The 19,628-nt window shown below is 51.8% G+C and overlaps 7 protein-coding genes across 7 annotated transcripts; 6 read left to right on the top strand and 1 right to left on the bottom strand.

Moving 5' to 3' along the window:
* Window positions 1-386: 386 nt before the first annotated feature.
* Window positions 387-2,226, top strand: T069G_08519 (tRNA synthetases class II core domain (F) domain-containing protein; the record flags this gene model as incomplete). Its single annotated transcript, XM_056175729.1, has 2 exons — window positions 387-543; window positions 875-2,226. 2 exons carry the CDS (start codon window positions 387-389, stop codon window positions 2,224-2,226), a joined length of 1,509 nt encoding a protein of 502 aa, XP_056026678.1.
* A 3,232-nt stretch (window positions 2,227-5,458) lies between these two features.
* T069G_08518 (calcipressin domain-containing protein) lies at window positions 5,459-6,217 on the top strand (the record flags this gene model as incomplete). The annotated part of the gene is made up of 1 exon (XM_056175728.1): window positions 5,459-6,217. The coding sequence occupies one exon, from the start codon at window positions 5,459-5,461 to the stop codon at window positions 6,215-6,217; it is 759 nt and encodes a 252-aa protein (XP_056026677.1).
* Window positions 6,218-6,876: 659 nt separating this feature from the next.
* Window positions 6,877-7,833, top strand: T069G_08517 (neugrin domain-containing protein; the record flags this gene model as incomplete). The annotated part of the gene is made up of 1 exon (XM_056175727.1): window positions 6,877-7,833. The coding sequence occupies one exon, from the start codon at window positions 6,877-6,879 to the stop codon at window positions 7,831-7,833; it is 957 nt and encodes a 318-aa protein (XP_056026676.1).
* Window positions 7,834-8,631: 798 nt separating this feature from the next.
* Window positions 8,632-9,774, top strand: T069G_08516 (short chain dehydrogenase domain-containing protein; the record flags this gene model as incomplete). Its single annotated transcript, XM_056175726.1, has 2 exons — window positions 8,632-9,105; window positions 9,169-9,774. The coding sequence occupies 2 exons, from the start codon at window positions 8,632-8,634 to the stop codon at window positions 9,772-9,774; spliced, it is 1,080 nt and encodes a 359-aa protein (XP_056026675.1).
* Window positions 9,775-12,008: 2,234 nt separating this feature from the next.
* Window positions 12,009-13,540, top strand: T069G_08515 (glucanosyltransferase domain-containing protein; the record flags this gene model as incomplete). Its single annotated transcript, XM_056175725.1, has 3 exons — window positions 12,009-12,132; window positions 12,195-12,406; window positions 12,473-13,540. The coding sequence occupies 3 exons, from the start codon at window positions 12,009-12,011 to the stop codon at window positions 13,538-13,540; spliced, it is 1,404 nt and encodes a 467-aa protein (XP_056026674.1).
* A 579-nt stretch (window positions 13,541-14,119) lies between these two features.
* On the bottom strand, window positions 14,120-14,419 carry T069G_08514 (uncharacterized protein; the record flags this gene model as incomplete). The annotated part of the gene is made up of 1 exon (XM_056175724.1): window positions 14,120-14,419. The coding sequence occupies one exon, from the start codon at window positions 14,417-14,419 to the stop codon at window positions 14,120-14,122; it is 300 nt and encodes a 99-aa protein (XP_056026673.1).
* A 1,078-nt stretch (window positions 14,420-15,497) lies between these two features.
* Window positions 15,498-18,916, top strand: T069G_08513 (telomere repeat binding factor (TRF) domain-containing protein; the record flags this gene model as incomplete). The annotated part of the gene is made up of 6 exons (XM_056175723.1): window positions 15,498-15,546; window positions 15,643-16,037; window positions 16,102-16,657; window positions 16,720-17,217; window positions 17,280-18,244; window positions 18,311-18,916. 6 exons carry the CDS (start codon window positions 15,498-15,500, stop codon window positions 18,914-18,916), a joined length of 3,069 nt encoding a protein of 1,022 aa, XP_056026672.1.
* Between the last annotated feature and the right edge of the window lie 712 nt (window positions 18,917-19,628).

The raw sequence follows: 19,628 nt of genomic DNA, 5'->3' as shown, positions 1-19,628 counted from the left end.
CCACGAGCATGACTCATGAATTGTTTATGACTGGCGTTTGATTGCATTGTTCGGAGTCAGGTACGGATTGCATAGCATCTGGGTTATGATTTATAGGTAGGCCATCATATTTGAGATTGGATTTGTACATATGAACTCTACAAAATACTATCGGGAGGTTTCTATCGTTTAAAGGCACACTTATACTATCTACATATTACACATACAAAAAAAAAAGGAAAACAATGTAATGGTCACCATTCGTCGTTGAATGACAAAAAATGAATCTGACGAGAGTGGGACTCGAACCCACGCGGATTGCTCCACCAGGAATTGCTGTTAAGGTAGCCTTAACCTGACGCCATAACCAACTCGGCCATCTCGCCAATCCGATTGATGTTGAGGCGATGAAGCAGAATGTGGATATGAAGCCAGCCCTTAGGCCTAGCTCCAGGGTAACAAGCCCGGATCTCTTTTGGGTCACCCACTTGGCACAATATGCGTTTAAGCGGGCGTTGGTGGGATGGCATGAGCTCAGAACGTCCAAACTTGAGGCCGATGAGAGTGAGCTTTTCACGGCTGAATTGGTGTTGGACATATTCTGGCTGTCTCTCTATGAGGCATTGAAGGCAGGCATTTTGTACTTGTTTTTCTTTTAGACAATGTCATTGGTCGGAATAGGAAGCATGCGGTGCCGCCTTGGCCCGTCACTCAGAGCCCGGCAGCTCACTTTGAGCTCAAGAGCGTTGCGACAGGGATTTACCTATCGATTTTATTCTGAAGGTTAGACACACTCTGCGAATTGCCTGTTATAAGATGAGGCAATAAAGGAAGAGATACAATACTGTCTACTCAATTTCGGTTTCTGATGAAGCATTGAATCTAACTTCTCCAGCTACCTCAACGGAGCCCAAAGAATCAACATCAACATCAACAGTGACTATTCGAGGAGCCACTCATCCCACACAGAAGCCTTGGTTCAACGTGCCGAAAAATATTGTCGCCAAAACATCAAGGCGTCTCCATCTCCAGAATGACCATCCAATCGCCATCACGCGGCAGATCATCCAGGCCAACTTCCCGCAGCCAACGTACAAATACTACAACGAGTACAGCCCCGTGGTGACAACAAAGCAGAACTTTGACTCGCTGGGTTTCCCGGCAGATCACCCTGGACGGGCCCTTACCGACACGTACTATCTCAATGAGAAGCTACTGCTGAGGACACACACCAGCGCACATCAGGCGGATACCTTTAGGGCGAACGAGAGCGACGGCTATCTCATCTCGGCGGACGTGTATCGACGAGATGCCATTGACCGAAGCCACTACCCAATCTTCCATCAGATGGAGGGCGCGCGGTCATGGGATCGCAACAAGGTTCCCAACGGAGACATTGCCGCGGCGGTCATGGAGGATATTGAGCGTCTACCCAAGCACGACGTGGTGGTGGAGGATCCTAACCCGCCCATGCATCCTGAGCGAAACCCGCTGCAGGAGGCTCATCACTCGGCGGCGGAGGCTGAGGCGCTCGGCAAGCACCTGAAGCGGTCACTCGAAAACATGGTGGTCGACATCTTCACTAGGGCAAAGGCGGCGGCTATCAAAGACGACCCGGACTTTGTGGATGAGCCCCTGAGGATGCGGTGGGTGGAGGCTTACTTTCCCTTTACCAGCCCGTCGTGGGAGCTGGAGGTGTATTACGCGGGCGACTGGCTCGAGGTGCTGGGCTGTGGCGTGGTCAAGCAGGAGCTCTACATCAATGCCAACGTGCCATCGCAGGTGGGCTGGGCCTTTGGCATCGGCATCGACCGCATCGCCATGCTGCTGTTTAAGATCCCGGACATCCGGCTCTTCTGGTCCGAGGACGAGAGGTTCCTGTCACAGTTTACGGGCGTCTCAGCCAGCCTGGACACGCTAAAGCCCTTTGTGCCCTTCTCCAAGCACCCGCCCAGCCCCAGAGATGTGTCGTTTTGGATCCGCTCGACGTCCCCGGCGGGCGGCAACGACAAGGCCGTCTTCCACGAGAACGACGTGATGGAGCTGGTCCGCAGCATCGGGGGCGATGAGGTCGAGAGCGTGAGCCTCATTGACGAGTTTGTCCACCCCAAGACGGGGCGCAAGAGCGTGGCGTACCGCATCGTCTACCGCCATCTGGAGCGGACGCTGACGGGCGCGGAGACGAACGCCATTCACGAGAGGGTGAGGAAAGCCTTGGTGGACAGACTCGGTGTTGAACTACGGTGAAGCGGATGACAACCGAAAGACCGGCGATGGCTCTTGCAGGAAACATTGAAGATTCCATTGTCCATTGGGCTGGGGGGCTGAGTGAGGCTTGGCTGGCGCTATTACGTGTGAAAGGGGGGGAGAAAGAGGCGAGGAGATTCTGCCCCATGAAGCTTTGAGGGGATGTAGCGTTTAGCAGTGAGGCTGAGAGATATTGTTATGCAAAGACGAGAGTGGGAACTCGGCCGGGCTGATCTTGGCAAGCTTTGATCGAGATCTCGGAACGGCGTTGGTTGGCAGGCCGTAGAGGTGGCCGTGTGCATGCTTGAAAACGTGGAACGCGGCCAACTCAGCCAACCTTGTATACTAGACTATTCACATTTCATGATTTACCACACATGTACTCCGCACTCTTTCCCCCTTATACAAAACAAACATAGCCCGAATGCAAAATTGCAATTGAAAAATGACATTTGAATTATTTGGCATTGGCCTCCTTACATACGCCTCGTGGTCAACCTGGCAGGATACGCATCATCACAGGCTTGCTGCGCCTCGCCGCTTTGACAGCAGCACACAAAAAAACGAGCTGAGCTTTCAAGCGCCCAAGCATCAACGGATCAAGGCTAGATCTGGGATTAAAAGTGACAAGGGGGCACAAAAGCAAGGAAAAAGGAAAGCGGCACGTTCGGCACGATGAAAGCCGGGCTTTTGAAGGTTGGATGCAGAAGAGGAACAAAAATGGGCGTTGGGGATTTGCTTAAGCGAGATGAGGTTGTTCTAAAAGGCAAACGATGTATTGGGAATGTTGTTGAACGGCTCAGCCACAGGGAGTCGTTTGTGCTGAGTGTGGCTGAAGCGTTGTTGAATGAGTAGGATACAGGGGATTAGTCATTCGATGTGATTGTTCTGCGGAATGACGTTTGTGAGGCATCCCATTGGATGGGCCGGAAGTGAGAGAGGCAGCTTTTTAAGGTTACAGCGTGGCTGATGTTTGATATCTTTCACGCTCAGCCTAGAGTTTGTCATGTACTGTTGTCAAAAGCTTAATGCAGATGTTATGATTATGACAGGCTACGACAACTGCAGGGTGATTGTATATATGTGAGGCGGAAGCGTAAGCGGATTCCATGGGCATTGCATCTTGTAAACGTTGTTCGGGGAATATTGCGCCGAGGGCTGGGATGCTCGTACACGGCTCGTGCTTGAGGCGTAGCACCGACTCCATACCATACCATGATACAGGCACGAGGGCTATCAAACAAGCCCACCTAGCTGGAAACGGCATCTTGCGGTCCCTTCAACATAACACAGCCCTCGAGGCAAACCGCGATCGGGACACATGGCCCGGCTGGACATGCATACGGAGCAACGTACGTAAGTTTATGGTGGCGGGCGATCATGCGCAAAAGGAAGATTCAAGAAAATCGTCTCCAGTGACAACCCAAGAAGACTCCACCTTTTACATGGCTGGATCATTGCACCGCCGTCTCAAAGGCGAATGGGTGAGGGGGAAGATAACAAGTGGATTCGGACTTCTGTTACGTTCTGCAGGATTTCGCTAGTTGAATTGTTTCGAATGCTTTGTATTATTTCCACTCCCGAGAGGGGGTTTGATTTTGATGCAAGAACTCGCTTCGGAAGGCCAGGAAGCGGGATAGGTGAATGGTGAAGCTGCTACTGCTAGTTCTATGTAAGCCAAGGATAATAGCCGCCCACGAGAAGAGACGGGGGTGTGTTGACGGGGCGAGATTTCCGCCGGGTTGGGATGCAGTTTGCCGGAACTTGTACTTGTACTTTCTGCAATGTACCCATGGCAGGCTACGGTATTGACGACTGGATAGAGTAGGTCCCTACGGGGTGCGGAGTGCGAGATGGATTGGACATGCGACAGCTTTGTTGATGTGATGTTGCACGAGATGGAGTTGCTCGAGGGACGGCGGATACCTGCCAGTCGAGGGCCGCTGGACCCATGGGAGAAGAAACCGAGTCAATACCGAGTCCTGTGGAAGTGACAAGAAAAAGAAGGAAAAAGAGGCTTTCAGCCACAGAGGAGAAGAAAGGTTATGCTTAGTCTGTCACTGATTAATTGTGTCTGGACAGATTCCAAAACCTGCTGGCAGGAAAACGTCGGTGACGGCGTGTGTGTACCTGGAACTTGCTTGGAAACCTCAGAGTTGCTGCATCGGGTGTACCGCGAAAGTCGTCGCACAGCCTCAATGTGCCAGTGGGTTCACGGCGGGGGACGTTTCCTCTCAGCGACGTGATACTTGTGTGCTGTTTGAAGGATACTTGAAAAATACTTTTAATTCATCATGATAATAGGGAGAATTAATGTACTCTTCTAGTACATAACTCAGGCACCTCCTATTGTTCACATGTACCACGTCTGCGCCGTATTGCCGCTAGACTGAGGTGTCCAAAATGGGGAACTGGAACGACATGAGTTCAATTGTTGCACTGGCCTTTTCGCAGCCATCGTTCAGGTACCTGCTGGTTCCCCCAATCAGGGCACATCACGCCTTGTCATCTAAGGTATCTTCATACACACAGTCGTACTCGTAAGCAATACGCCCCGGGGCTTTTTGTGGCGATTCAAAAATTTCACCTTGCAGGGGCACACAAGAAAAAGAAGGACAAAGAAATTCGCACTCGCACGAATTCGCCCGCCCGCATTGACTGGTTGAGCTGCTTGCATTACTCATTACTCGGGGCCATGCTGCACTGCCCCAGTACATCGCAGGTACCTCCATCGCCCATATCGCCCGTAGCAGGTACTTTGCGCCGCTGTAATCAGTTGCACGGGGTACCGCCAGCGCTAAGCATTGGGCCACGCCAATCGCGGCTCCACCGCTTCCATCTGCCCTTTTTGCGCAGCCAATCCTGAGCCACTGCAGTCCCGTGGCCTCCATTAACCTTTTGCACTTGTTCCGCCTTCTGTTTCGGGCTTGATTGTTATAAGATTGCCTCCTCTCTCCTCTTCTTTTTCCCTCTCCTCAAGAACAAGACGAAAACACCAACAGCCTGCTCTACCATCTCGACTGCTGAGTACAGCGAATACTACATCTTCGGACGACTACGGATACGGCTATAGCAGCTCTATAACCGCCGAACTTGCACCGAACACGTCACACGACACCCCGAGCTCAGCTTGATATCAAGGGCATCGTTAAGACTACGCATCTGCCTTTTATGACTCCGATCAGACGTTAACCACAACGCGATCCAATACTTTTTCACAACCTACATCACAATGGAGACACCTAATCTATCAAGGTCCTCTTCCACCTCATCCCGCAACAAGGCGAACCTGAGCCTGGATCTCTCCAACCTCCCGCCACTTGTTCAGCCCACTCCTCCTTCAAACACACTCATCTTCACCAACCTGAACAACACCGACATCTTCCTGCCCGAGAACCTGCAAACCATTCGCGACCTCATCGAGCACACAGCACCCATACATTCGTTTGCGCCACTCAAGTCCTTCCGCCGCATCATCGTCTCCTTCTTCGACATCGATGCCTCATTAGCGGTGCGCCAGGTATGGGACGGTGAAGCCGTCATGGGCGAGCGCATCAAGCTCTACTTTGGCCACTCCACGCCCATTGAGGCCAAGCCAGAGCACCTGGAACTTCCCGACGCCGGCAAGCTGTTCTTCATCTCGCCACCCGCCAGCCCTCCCCACGGCTGGGAGATGCGCCTCGAGGATGCGCCCAACAAGCAGGTCCACGCTGATGATCTTGCCGAAGCTCTTGCCAAGCTTCACCACCGTCCTATCCCCACCTACGACTCGCCCATTACCCCTACTGACGGCGGTGTCCCCAACTTTGGCACTCGGAGTCGCAGCTCGACTCTCATCTACAAGCCCGATGCCGAGACCAGCCCCGGCATTCCTGCCGTGTTTGTTGAGGACATGACGGATGAGCCGAGTGCCTTGAGCCCGCTCGAGGTCTCGAAGCCCATCATGGCTCAAACTGCTCGACCTCCCGTTGAGCTGATGAACGACCTATAAATGGGGGGTTTTGGACACGTTGACATGATGGACGGTGGGCATACGGATTTTTTATCATTTCTCTTTATTTTTTTATCTTCTCTGTACGCTTTTTTGGGAAGACGGTTTTTGGTTGGCGTTGGCAGAGATATGACGCACGGCTACTACTTTTGGTTTCCGAAGATTGTTGATTCTTCGTGTGGACCTCATTATTAATATGGATATGGAGTTGAGGTTGTTTTCTTTTCATTATTTTCATGGAGTTGTCTGAAAAGCAGCAGAGATTCTTGTCTCAGAATACCTACCTAGATGTGTACCAAACGATAGATGGGCGTAACATCAACAGCCATACCACGTGGCTGGATAGAATTGTCTAGTTCAATTAACTTGATCAAGCACATATTATTTGCATTTTCATTCAAAATGACTGCTTTTCTTTATACGTGACATGTATTGCGGCTTTTGAGTTCCATGCATTGCGGCTTTTGAGTTCCATGCATTGATGATTTATATCCAGCTTGTGATTAGCGATTGCAGAAGTGCGGCTGGCCCCACATCGATCCCCCCACTAACGATACCTAAATTGATTTTCCTCTTGCAGCCTTGCGCATTGGCATATTTTTCTTTCCAACAGACAAGAGCATCGGTTTTGCCCTTGCTCTCACACGTGCTCCCCGACAATGAGCTGCTCGTGCCGCGCCGTCCCATGGCGGACGTTTGCGCGTGGCCTCGCCCAGATTCACCGGCCCGACGCTTCTCCAGCCGTGCAGTTTCGATGGCCGGCCCGTCCTTTGGTGGTCTTGGGGCAGAATCGTAGACTGCACGCTTCGGGACTTAAGAGGCAAGATGGAGCGGTGACAGCGGTGGATACGAAGAAGAATGGAGAGGAGGGATCTCAGGGTGCGACTGTCGACAATGCGCAACCAAGCACGGCGAAAGCGCTGGATGAGATGGCGTCGAGTATAGACGCTGAGGCGGATTCACAACCGGCCGAGAGGAAACGGACGAGGAGGGATGGAGGTGGGAAGAGGAGATTTGCTGCTGCAGATGGAGGAGATGGTTCAAAGAATACGACATCAAGAGCAAAAATGGAGCGAAAAGTCAGGCCAAAGTCTACCGAAACCCAACCGACAGATTCAGCTGGGCAGTCTTCAAATCCAAGGCCTAGGACCCAAGAGCCGTGGCAGATCCAGAAAGCAGCGCTCAAAGAGAAATTCCCAGAGGGATGGCAGCCGCGCAAACGACTCTCACCAGACGCCCTGGCTGGAATCCGAGCTCTCAATGCACAGTTCCCCGACGTTTACACCACAGATGCGCTGGCAGACAAATTCCAGGTGTCGCGCGAAGCGATTCGACGAATCCTCAAGAGCAACTGGAGGCCATCAGTAGATGAAGAAGAGGATCGCCAGCAGCGCTGGTTCAAGAGGGGCAAGCAAGTGTGGGAGCAGAAGGCGGCGCTGGGGATCAAGCCGCCGCAGAGATGGCGAATGGAGGGCATCGCGCGAGACCCGGCGTATCATGAATGGAGTAAGAAGGCATCGCAGCGCGAGCAAGAGTGGGAGGAGGAGGAGATACGCAAGTATAGGGCGTATCGGGAGAAGATGAAGAAGAAGGCGGAGGGGAAGACGAAGTTGTGAGAAGTCATCTATCATGATTTTGCGTGTACGATTGTGTGGTGGCATGGCATTGATGGGTTATATAAATTTGTTGGTTTTGGGATAGACTCTGCTCTGGGATATATCATGGGTTACGGCATCATCACGGCATAAGCTTTGCATATGGACATTTTTGTACAAATCTAGACTGAATGAATACCTTGGTATAATAAACTGATGAGAAGCACTCCATAATGAAGAGATGATCATGAGAGGCCGTTTCAGCCCTCCACCGCAAGATGAAACAATCATGGACACCCCCAAATCCCTTCTCCAGCACATCAAAAGCTCAGACACAACCAAAGGCGTTTCATCTCATCTCCGCTACCAGATCCGTCGAAAAGAAAAGGCGTTGACAAAGAAAATGCGTCTGACCAATTAAATTTCAGGGCACAGGCTGCGGCGTCGCGAAACTGACTAGCTGGAGCCCAGGGGGAGCGCTAAAACGGTTTCATGAGATGGGACGCTGTGACTTTGATTTTCTTATAAAAGAGCTTTTGATTCCTGTTTTTGACGGGTGTTGGAGTCGACGCCTTTATTTTCTTCTGCATAGTAATGATCCTTCTTTTTCATTCGGTTTGTTGGCAACATTCTTGAGGTCATTATTTTTACTGCGTTTGTCTTTTGGGTGTTGAATTGGGCCAGTGGTACTTTTTTTTTCATGTGATACCCTCCACTGCGGCCACTTTAGTTCAAGCACCAGATTTCATCTCCTTTATACATACTCCTTTCCTGACATCTAAACCTCATATCAACCACACAAACCAAATCACCGCCATCATGCCTCCAGCAAGCTACTCGCGCCCGCCGCAGCACGACTCGTGGTTCGCGCCGCTGTCCGTCGACCTGATCCTCAAGGTCCTCAACGTCACCATCTTCCACCCCTTTATCTGCTGGCTGATCCCGCTATGCTTGCGCGCCCAGACGACCAAATGGGAGGCGCCGCCCATGGTGGGCGCCATTGCCTGGGCCATCTTCATCTCGGTCATGTGGATCGCGAGCGCGGTCAACCAGCGCATTGCCAACGGCGCGCCGCGCGAGGTGGACCTGGGCGAGGAGGTGATTGTGGTGACGGGCGGCGCGAGCGGGCTGGGCATGCTGGTGGCCGAGGTGTATGGCATGAGGGGCGCGAGCGTGGCCGTGTTGGATGTGAATGAGATGGAAAATGGCGAGGCGAGGGGCGTGACGTTTTACAAGTGCGATGTGAGCGATAAGGAGCAGGTGGCCAAGGTTGCCGTTGAGATTGAGAAGGATGTGAGTGTTTGATGAAGATCTAGACGATGAGATTGGGATTCTTGACTGACTGGATTCTAATAGCTTGGTACGCCTACTGTGCTCATCAACAATGCTGCCATCGTCGTGGGCAAGCCGCTGCTGGACCTCTCCATCGATGAGATCGAGACCAGCATCGGCACCAACCTCCTGGGTCCCTTCTACTGCCTCAAGACGTTCCTCCCAGCCATCATCCGCGGCGGCCGCGGCGGCACCATCGTCAACGTGTCCTCCGTCATCGGCCACCTAGGTGCCGCGCAACTGACCGACTACGCCGCCGCAAAGGCCGGCCTCACGGCGCTGCACAAGTCGCTGGCCGCAGAGCTGCGCGAGTCGCACCCGGACATCCGCACCGTGCTCGTCACGCCGGGCCAGCTCAGCACGCCGCTCTTCTACGGCGTGCAGACGCCAAACAGCTTCTTCGCCCCCGTGGTCGAGCCCGTGGACGTTACGAAGGAGATTGTGGCGGCGATTGATGGCGGCAAGGGCGTTACTGCTGCGATGCCGTTTTACGCGCGGTGGGTGGATTGGTATAATGTGTTGCCGGTGGGGGTGCAGCTCGTTGCGAGGAAGCTTGCTGGTGTGGATAGGGGGATGAAGACGTTTATTGGGAGGACGGGGTCTGCGGAGGAGTCGAAGAAGATGAGGTAGATGAAGGGGAGGAGAGGAGAAACCAAGAAAGAGGGGGTGCTGGCGTCTTCTCTTTCTGTGTGGTTTGGTTGTTTTATAGAGGAGGAGAAAAAGGAGAAAGGGTTGTTGATGATTTGATGCATATTAGAGTTACAATAATGAAGCCTCATGGAGTCTTAGCATGGTAGACTGGACTAGCTGGCATTTTACAATTACAATATTTCTACTCTTTGCTTCGATGTCACTTGTCGTGACAAAAGGAAAGGTGTGGCCAATGTCTGTGCTTTATATCTGGGGAAGTGCTAGCCAGCACCCCAACTCTGCTATCCAGCACCTCAGCGAGTGCGTAAGGTTTGGGTATCGGAACAGGATCCATTAATTATGTAGCTTCAAATTTGGGATGGGATATGGGGTGCTGGCTCCTAGTAGGTAAGTTATTTCCTACGTCTATCTCTTTGCCATAAACTCCACGGTATGGCTTCAAAATATATACTGGACTGCATTTAGTGTTGTAGCTTAAACAGAACCTTGAAGCTTACCTTGCACAACGCCTGCCGGGATGACGTAGAGAAAAGAATGCCTGGTACTAATAGGCGAAATGAAATCGGGAGCATCATACGATATATTACAGACCATTTACCTCTTACAGTAGACATACTATCGCTGAGCTTGCTGCAAGTGGAATAAACCGCGACTCGTCAATTAATATCGTATTGCTGGAAATGAGCCACAGCGTGCTCCAGGCGCCGGGAGGACCCGAACCACATGGATGCCATATGAGGGCCTCATATCCGCCCCTTGCAGCAAGCCACGTGAAAGGCGATCGATAGCACTCTAGGTACAGTAAGGACAGTGCTGACAGTCTCTCCGCGCAAAAAACAATGCGACCGTGACAATTCTTTCCGAGAGCCAAGGCTTACCGGCATGCAGAAACCCGTGTTCATAAAATGAGACACTCGCTAGCACCGCGTTAGCGCCGGCCGCTTTCATGTCAGGGGCAAAGAAACGCTGCAGATTTTTCTGTTTAGTCTTTACGGATAGGTTTATCTTTTTTTCGCTACCCCAGCCAGACACATTGGCGGGTAAAAGGCGAGTTCGAGCGTTACTGTATAGTCGAGGGGAGGGGCCCCTGGTCGCGATTGGACGTGCGGGAATATCGTAAACGAGGAGGCTAGCTGGTGGTGCTGCTTTGGGCTTATACGAGGAGGCGCTTGGCGTTATCTTGGGAGGGCGAGCGTTGATGCTATTGGCTCTGGGCGCTTGTGTTTGCCCGAGTGGGATGGAGAGAGAGGAAAAGTGTAGCATGTCATGGTGCATGAGGGCGTTGTTTGACGTTTGGAGACGGCGGCATTTGATAGGTGAGGTGGCCTTTTGTGTTTACGAGCATGTTTATGCGGTCTTTGATATCCATATTGGTGAATTGGATGATATGGCAATTGGGCTTGATTGATTCCATTCCACAGCATCGTACAGAAAATGAATCAATGCAACACGAGAAATCGAAAACATGGACCTTTGCCTCGTGACCCCCATGAGCCCTGTCCTGTCCTGTCCGTGCCTGGATCCAATGCTGCTAGCATCCTCCGCCAAACCACTCGTAACTGCTAGCAGCATCAAATTGGATCCCTCCACACTCTTCTCCCACGGCCTAGCCGCATTTTGGCAGCTAGCAACGATGCAGACACAGGACGAAGCCCGATCCGCAACAACCTTGTTTCGTTTTTTACTGGCCTGGCACTTCTCACTCGTAAAATATATGGGGGTGCTGCACGATGCCATAACAATCTCATCATCGCTCTTTTGTCGACGGGATCTGCGCTCTTCTTTCTCCTCCGTCTCTCCAGCCGCTCTTTCTCGCATCACGGAGTCGCAGCTGTGTGTGCTTGTGCTTTTTTTTGGGTTTTAATTGTTCGGCCTCGCTCTTTTGACTGGCTGCCAACTGCCTGAGCGTCCGACCGCACTCGCTTCTTTTCTCTCTCTCTCTCGCTCGCTCTCTCTCTCGCTCTGGGTCACGTTGCTCTCACTTTTGTCTCCCCCTTTCCCCTGGGATTCATTCAGTGACTCGGACACTCGTCTTTTTGGTTGGACAAATTCGCCGTGCTCTGCATTTTCTCTCTCTTTTTGGGATTTCCTCGACGGCTTTTATTTGCTTAATTTGCCTTGACAATTTTGGCTTGGACCCTTTTTTTTGGTCTCTAGTTTTGAACAGTGATTCGGCTTAACCGCTCTCTCAACCCCAAACTAATTCATACACGATGCGTTGGTCTTCTGCCGCCATTGCGCTCGCCAGCGCCAAATCCTTCGTCGTGGCTCTGGATCCCGTTTCCGCCCTTGGAAACAAGTTCTTCAACAAGGACGGCTCGCAGTTCTTCATCAAGGGTATGGCCATCTGAAGCATTCAGGATGGAGAGATGATTATGTGTTGACAACCGCTTCTCTAGGCATTGCGTACCAGCTCAGGCCCCAGGATCCTCTCGTTGACACTGACCAGTGCGAGCGCGATGCCAAACTCATGACCGAGCTCGGAACAAACACCATTCGCGTGTACCACGTCGACCCCTCGGCGGACCATGATGGCTGCATGAAGGCTTTTGACGACGCCGGCATTTACGTCCTTGCTGACCTGGATACCTTTGATACTTACATTATTCCCGTGCGTCAATTCACCCATCTCATTTTCCCCCGTCTTTTGAATTGTATTGTCTGACCAATTGTATAGGAGAATAACTACTGGAATAAGACAAAGTTCGAAAGATATGCCGAGGTCCTGGATGCCTTCCAGCAGTACGACAACCTTTTGGGTGTTTTCGTTGGAAATGAGAACATTGCTACTAAAGATGATTCTCCCACGGCTCCTTACCTCAAGGCTGCTGCCCGCGACATGAAGGCGTACCGTGATGCCCAGGGCTACCGTGATATCCCCATTGGATACTCTGCTGCCGACATCCTGCAGCTTCGCCCCATGCTTCAAGACTACCTCACTTGCGGTGGCAACTCCTCTGAGACTGTCGACTTCTTCTCTCTCAACTCATACTCGTGGTGCGACCCCAGCACATACACCGAGTCTACCTACGACCAGCTGGAGTTGTACGCCAAGAACTTCCCCGTCCCCATCTTCCTTTCCGAGACTGGATGCATCGTGCCTGGCCCTCGCGCATGGGATGACCAAGACGCCATCTTTGGCCCCCAGATGGTTAATGACTGGAGTGGTGCCATCATCTACGAGTGGATCCAGGAGGAGAACAGCTACGGAATCATCACATACGCCCCTGCTGGTCAACCCGCTGGCCCTGATGTCGAGGGTGGATTCCTGCGCAAGGGAACTCCTACGCCTAAGCAGCCCGACTTCAGCGCTCTCAAGTCCAAGTGGGCGACCAACACCCCTGCCGGCGTCCACAAGTCTGACTACAACCCGAGCAAGGTGTCTACCCGCGCTTGCCCTACGTCTACTGCTGGTGGCTGGTGGCAAGTTAACGGCGATGTCGACCTGCCTACCTTGGGCCAGATTCTTGCCGTCAACACCAAGACCCACTCGGCAGAGGTGGCCACGGAGACGGAGACGGCGACAGAGACAGTTGTTAGTGTGACTGCAAGCGATGGCGCCGTCGTCGCGACTACCATGGCCATTACGGCTCCCCCTTCGACTGCGACCGACGGATCTTCTTCTGCCACTACCTCTGGCCCATCAAGCGCAACAACAACCTCCGGCGGTAGCATGGACAAGCGCATCACTTCATTCGGTGCCGGTGTTGTCGGTGCTGTTCTCGCCATTGCAATCCTCTTGTAAGATCAGCTGATGTTACTCTTTGGATTTGTATTTGTCAGACCAATATCAGATACCCAGCTACTTAATATCTTGCTTTCTTCTTCTCTTTTTAATATTACCATGCGACTTTCAGCAGAGGGACTGCGTCTTGGCCTTTGTCACCCAGCTGGTTTTTGGCTCTATGACTGGTTATGCTGATGTCGTCTTATTTATATACAACGCAACTGGTTTATCCAGAGAAAGAAAAAAAAAATTCACGAGACATGGAGGCAGGCATTTTGACTGCGTCTTTTAGCCTTGCTTCCTCTAATGCTCTTTTTATGATGGCTGAATGTTTGGAGAGGGGATGTTTTTACATGACATGTGCCGCGTAACGAGGCATGACAGTGTTTATATTTAATGCATGAAGATATGTTGTACATCAGCTGTTGATATCCCTGTTTCAGTATTGTATGATGTGTTTTGATGTAGTATTGGCGAAGCTTGCTCCCATGTGCCACGCTATTCTAACTGAGCTTGTAACCAGTGACCATTCTATTCGACGTGAGGCCTTTGGGAGTTGCAGCTTGTCTCCGTCTTCCAACGTCTCATATAGAAGAGTCATGTAACCCTGCTACTCTTGACGTACAGCGAAGAAGTGTTTGTAGTAGTATTCGTGTTAGTGGCGTTTGGGGTCGATAACGGCTCAAGTGAAGCCGTAGGAGTATCGTCGGGGGGTGACGAGGGCTGGTAGTTTTGGACTGCTCGGTCGCCGATGAAGACGAGGCTGACGATGAAGACGGCGAGGATGGAGGCGCAGAGGAGGCCCATGACGAGGTAGCGGATGCGGTGGTCGTAGCGGTGGGGGGATTGGCCCCAGGGGGTGCGGGTGTGGGTTTGGCATTGGAGTTTGCCGATCATGGTTTGTAGGGTTGATAGGATTTGTTCGTAGGATTGATGAGGTTTGTGAGGGAAGTGTTTTTTAGGGTGAGGATGGAAGATGTTTTAGATGATGGTATATAGGTATTGTATTCATATTAGGAGATGCTGATTATTGATTCTACATGTGGGATCTACTTGTGTATGCGAATGGGGGATTGGTTGGCAAGAGGGATGTGGTGTTGCGTGATGAATAGAAAGAACAATGAAGTAGTTATTGAGAGCTGAAGTTTATTAAAAACGAATTGTAGAGCAATTCTAATAGAATAAAAATAAGATTCTATTTATGTGTTTCTTGCCATTATAATAACTCAATGGTCTTGTTTTATAAGAGCAGCTGCCTTACTGGACCGAGGCATCATACAAAGTTCAGCCGTCGGGACTTGCATCGATCAACACGCACTGCACACTGAAAGAAGAGTGACATCTCGATGCATTATGTAATGCCGCTACCACTTTTTTTTTCACCTTCACCAGCCACGAGCCAAAAAGCCATACTGTAGGCGCAAGAGAAAAAATAGCAAGAGGCAATTATTACCCACCAAAGCCTTATCCGTAGCGACAAAAATCCATCCAATGAGTGCCTCGCTATCCCGCCTCTGGTGAAAAAAAGAGAGCTGCCGTTGGACGCTGCTGACTGGCTGGAAGCAAGGATAAGGATTTTTTTTCTTTATCGGTGCACGCCAGCCTCGCTCCGCCGCCGCTTTTCTGCAACACCGTTTTTGGCCTGTTTTCGATTTCTCGACTCGCAATTTAATTTCGCGCCCTCCCAATTAATTCTTGTGCCCATTGTGTATCTCGGAGCAGCTGCTTTTCGGGGCAAGAAATAAGGGCATCGGCGATCGATCTGACTCAGCAAATTTTCTGCCGCCCGCCCGCCATCATCCCGCAGATCGGGATTGCGAAACGAAGGACGGCCTCGCCCCAGATCTCGATACCGATACCGATTTCGACTTCCCATTCCGTTTGCCTTGCGCCTGGTCGACTTGGTCTTTTTGCTTCTGGCCGCAAAGACTTGCAGATGCTCCCCTGACGGGCCTGTTTCGAGGCAATTGGCAATATGGCTGAGCCGACGCAGGTTCAGACAGCGCCGACGGGCTCTCCCAGAGGTGAGATGATGATGCTCCTGCTGCTGCTGCGCTGCTTCTCTTTTCTTTTCTCCCGTGGCTGACAATGGGTTTCCTTTTCCCTTCTGGTTCGCACAGAGATCAAACAGGAGCATGAACATGAGCCGACGGGTCTCGAGGCCCTCGACTTTAGCATTCTCGCCGAGCTCGCGTCGAAGCGCCCATTCGAGCACGTAGCCCAAGACAATCACGATGAGCGTGAGCAAGAGGCCAAGAGGCCCAAAACAGAGAACCCTACCACAGAAGAAGAGACGTCCCTCGAAGATGGGCTGGCGCTGCTGGTGCAAAATGCACTCTCCAATGTCGGCGACCTGGTTAGCAAGTTCAATATCGAGACCGGAGAGGCGCATGGCAGCGATCCCATGGACGTGGACGACGCACACGGCGCCGATGCCCGCCCAGCTCCTGTATCCTTCTTGTCGGAGCCGGAAAAGTACGTGCGCATTGCCAACACGCATGCGCTAGGGAACCTTGTACGTCAATGAGATGCGATATGATCAATGCGCTCAGCTCACCAGAGGATTAACGTGGTTGCAGGCGCTTTCATTACTACTGATATTACTCCAGCAGCCTATCGATGACATGTCGAAGCTAGCAGGAGACGCAGATTCAGGATATGGGCGCTCATACGGACGATTAAAACGATCCTTCGATGCGACATGGCAGCTCTTCTCGGACGACCAGGTGCTGTCCGCCGATGAGCTGGAGATACAAGAGGCGGAAGCTCGCACCTTGTTGGAATTAGCCAACATTGCAAAGTTTGGGACGTGGCTGGTCGAGGGTGGCCTGGATTCCTTTACTGCCGCCGATAGACATTTCGCAGCTGTTTTCCGATGTCAGCTATCCGACCTGTCTTCTGGGCTCTCCCAGCTTTACCTCGCAATCCGAACCCACAAGACAATCGAGTCGCTTCTAATACGCAACGGAGATGGGCCATCAATAGAAGAGGTGGTGCAGACGATTATGCTGGAAGGACTGAATGAGCCGGCAGATGCGAGTAGCGAGCCGATTTCAGCCTCTCAACAGGAACTCTTAACTTCGATCAAATCCCGAAAAGATGTTCTTGTTGATGAGGTCAAGACCAAGGAGCCAGGTTAGTAGTGTCCATCTTGCTTTTTTATTCTGCTCTCAGGAGGTTCTAACGTGTTGTGATAGCCGCTCTAAAGGAAAAATATCCCACCGGTGATGTTTTGAAGAGCTTTTCAGCGCATGTGAGGACGACACTCGCCTCCATGACAGAGATTGGAGAGAAACTTGGAGTCTCGGCGTTGTTGAGCGACGTTGCCAATCAAGAGACAATACCGAGTGGTTCGCATGACGGAGAACTGGACCTCGACGACCTTTCTTCATTTTTCGAAAAAACCACCTCGGGCTTGGTGCAGAATGCTTTGGCTGGCTTGACGGAGGAGACCCCAGTAGAAGAGCCGGCCGTGGTTGAAGTCACGGAGACGCCAACAGAGACTGTCAATGGCGAGTCAAAGGCAGAAGCAGCTGCTCCAGTAGCAGCTCAAACTAACGGGGCCAAGCTGGACCTCATCTCGGACTACAAGGAGCTGGAGGCACTGGTTGCGGAAAGCACGTCGAATTATGTCAAAACGACGCTGCATGGCCTTTCTGCCGTTCCCTACCAACCTACAGTCCCTCAGAGCACAGGTAAGCCTCTCCCTAGCTTGCAAAACTGTTTTAATCTTTCAACTGTACTCACATAAAACTAGCCGAGACTATGGCCGCGCAGTCACCCTATCTAAGCCATCTTCATCAACACCAATCCCATCATCCCTACTATACTACCTACGCAAGCCAGCCAGCCCCGGAGCAGCAACCCCCTCAACCAACCGGATCCTCCGATAACCTCCCACCAAACCAGACATTCCCCAGTGCCATTCTTTACGACAAAGCCCGACAAGCAGCGCTGTCCAAATCATCAGCACATACTAGGAGAGAAGGGCTGCACTCCACTCGACGGCCTTGGACTCAGGAGGAAGAAAAGGCACTCATGGCCGGCCTTGATATGGTCAAGGGCCCCCACTGGAGCCAGATTCTGACCCTATTTGGTCAAAATGGAACCATTTCCGACATTCTAAAGGACAGGACACAGGTGCAGCTCAAGGACAAGGCACGAAACCTGAAGCTATTCTTCTTGAAGACCAACTCAGAAATGCCATATTATCTGCAAGCTGTTACAGGAGAACTCAAGACCCGGGCCCCAACCCAAGCTGCAAGAAAGGAAGCTGAGGAGAGAGCACGAATGAACTCTGAGGAAGAACAGGCTAAGCTGCAGGGCATCATGGCATTGGCTGGAGGACTGCAACACCCGCCTCAACAACAACAGCAGCCGCATCAGCAGCCGCGACAACAGCTTCATCACCAAGCTAGACCACCGGTTACTGTGGCTGCTGCCGTAGGTCAGAGTGTGGTAACGCCAGCCCAGGCAGCCAGTGCAGCGCAGTCGGCATCTTCGGTGCAGCAGCAGCAGCAGCATACGTCACACCTTCACCACACGCCGACGGCATCAATGGCGAGCGCACAGCAGGCCAACGTGGCACCTATCTCGCGTGGTGGCATGATCTTGCCCAACACGGCGCAGATTAAACCCGAACACCAGATGGCAGCAGTGCAGCAAGCCTCACAACCGGTCCCGCTGGCACCTCAACGGCCACAGACTCAGCTCCCTCCCCAGGTTCCCAGACCTCAGTCCCAGCCGCAGCCGCAGTTGCAGTTGCAGCAACACTCGCCACTCCAACAGCAACAGCAGCAGCAACAGCAACAACAGCAACTTCCACAGACACCGACCCAAGCCCAGACACATGTTCAAGCCCTGACACAGGCCCTGACACAAGCCCAGCCGCATACGCAGATGCCTGCACAGACTCAAGCTCAGACACAAGTGCACCATCAACAAGTCCAACTCTCCCCACAGCCGCTTCAGCAACAATATCATCAACAACCACAGTCGTCACCTCATATCCAGCCGTCCCACTCGCCAGCTCTCGGGCAACACCATCAAACAACCCCGAGCCAGCCTGGGACGCCGATCGCCTCCACGCAGCTCCAAAACGGAACAGTGGCTCATCCTTCACCTACCCCAACAATACCCTCCACACCAACCCCGTCTCACCTCTCCCAGCACATCTCGACACCCATCCAGACACCCATCCAGGCGTCGCCCGCTCCAGCCTACTCATCTCAGCCTCAGCAGGCGTCCATCCCCGCGCAAACAGAACTGCACAAGCTCGTGTCTGCACCGGAGGCGACCATGTCCCAGACTGTCGTACAAGATGACGAGGCCGCAGCAGAGGCCGCCTTGTTGGAAGGCTTGCAGGCTGCCGTTGCACAAGCTCTGGCTTCATAACACACTTTTACGAGGGAGTGTACGCATTCGAATGATTGAAGTATACGCTACTCTATCAGTTTCTGACTATTCTTTTTCCCTTTTCAGCCACGGCGCACCTAAGGAGGGTTAATAGGCGTCTTGTAAAACGGCTGGCTAGTTTTGTTCTTTGTTTTCTTTCTTCATCCCTTTCTTATATAGATTGCTCATGAGCAAGAGTATGGGAAACCAGGGGACGGCAAAGATGCCTCCAAGACAGAAAGTTTGTGCCTTTTGACATATCCAACGTCCTTTGAGCGAGACAGACTGTATATACTTTTTTTTTTCTTTTTGGTTATATAAGCGTGAATCAGGTGAAGGAGCAAAACAACAATGGAATTGCTTTATTTGAAGGGGGAAGAAGTTTGGGGGAGGATTATGATACCATAGTGGGAAACAGTCAGGATTGGCTGTGATTTTTCGAAGAGCGAATCGAACTGGGATAGGAAGATTGAAAAACGAGAGAAATTATTGAATCTATTGTCGGGAAGTGTGTAAATGTGATGTCTGGTATACCGTGATACTTTTTACTGATCAAGGGATGATGCTCTCCGTGTGGTGTAAGTGTCAAGGAGCACAAGAGGCGGGCAAACCAGCAGAGCAAATCTACTGAACGGAGAGAATTATAGGTTATGAGATGGTAAGGTGTGAACAAGGTCACGAAATCACCATCATTACCGGTATAGCTGGGACT

The sequence above is a fragment of the Trichoderma breve genome, chromosome 5 (assembly GCF_028502605.1).
Source record: "Trichoderma breve strain T069 chromosome 5, whole genome shotgun sequence".
In the NCBI taxonomy this organism is placed as follows: Eukaryota; Fungi; Ascomycota; class Sordariomycetes; order Hypocreales; family Hypocreaceae; genus Trichoderma; species Trichoderma breve.
Note: the sequence above shows the minus strand (reverse complement) of the source record. Positions and strands in the feature narration are given on the sequence as shown.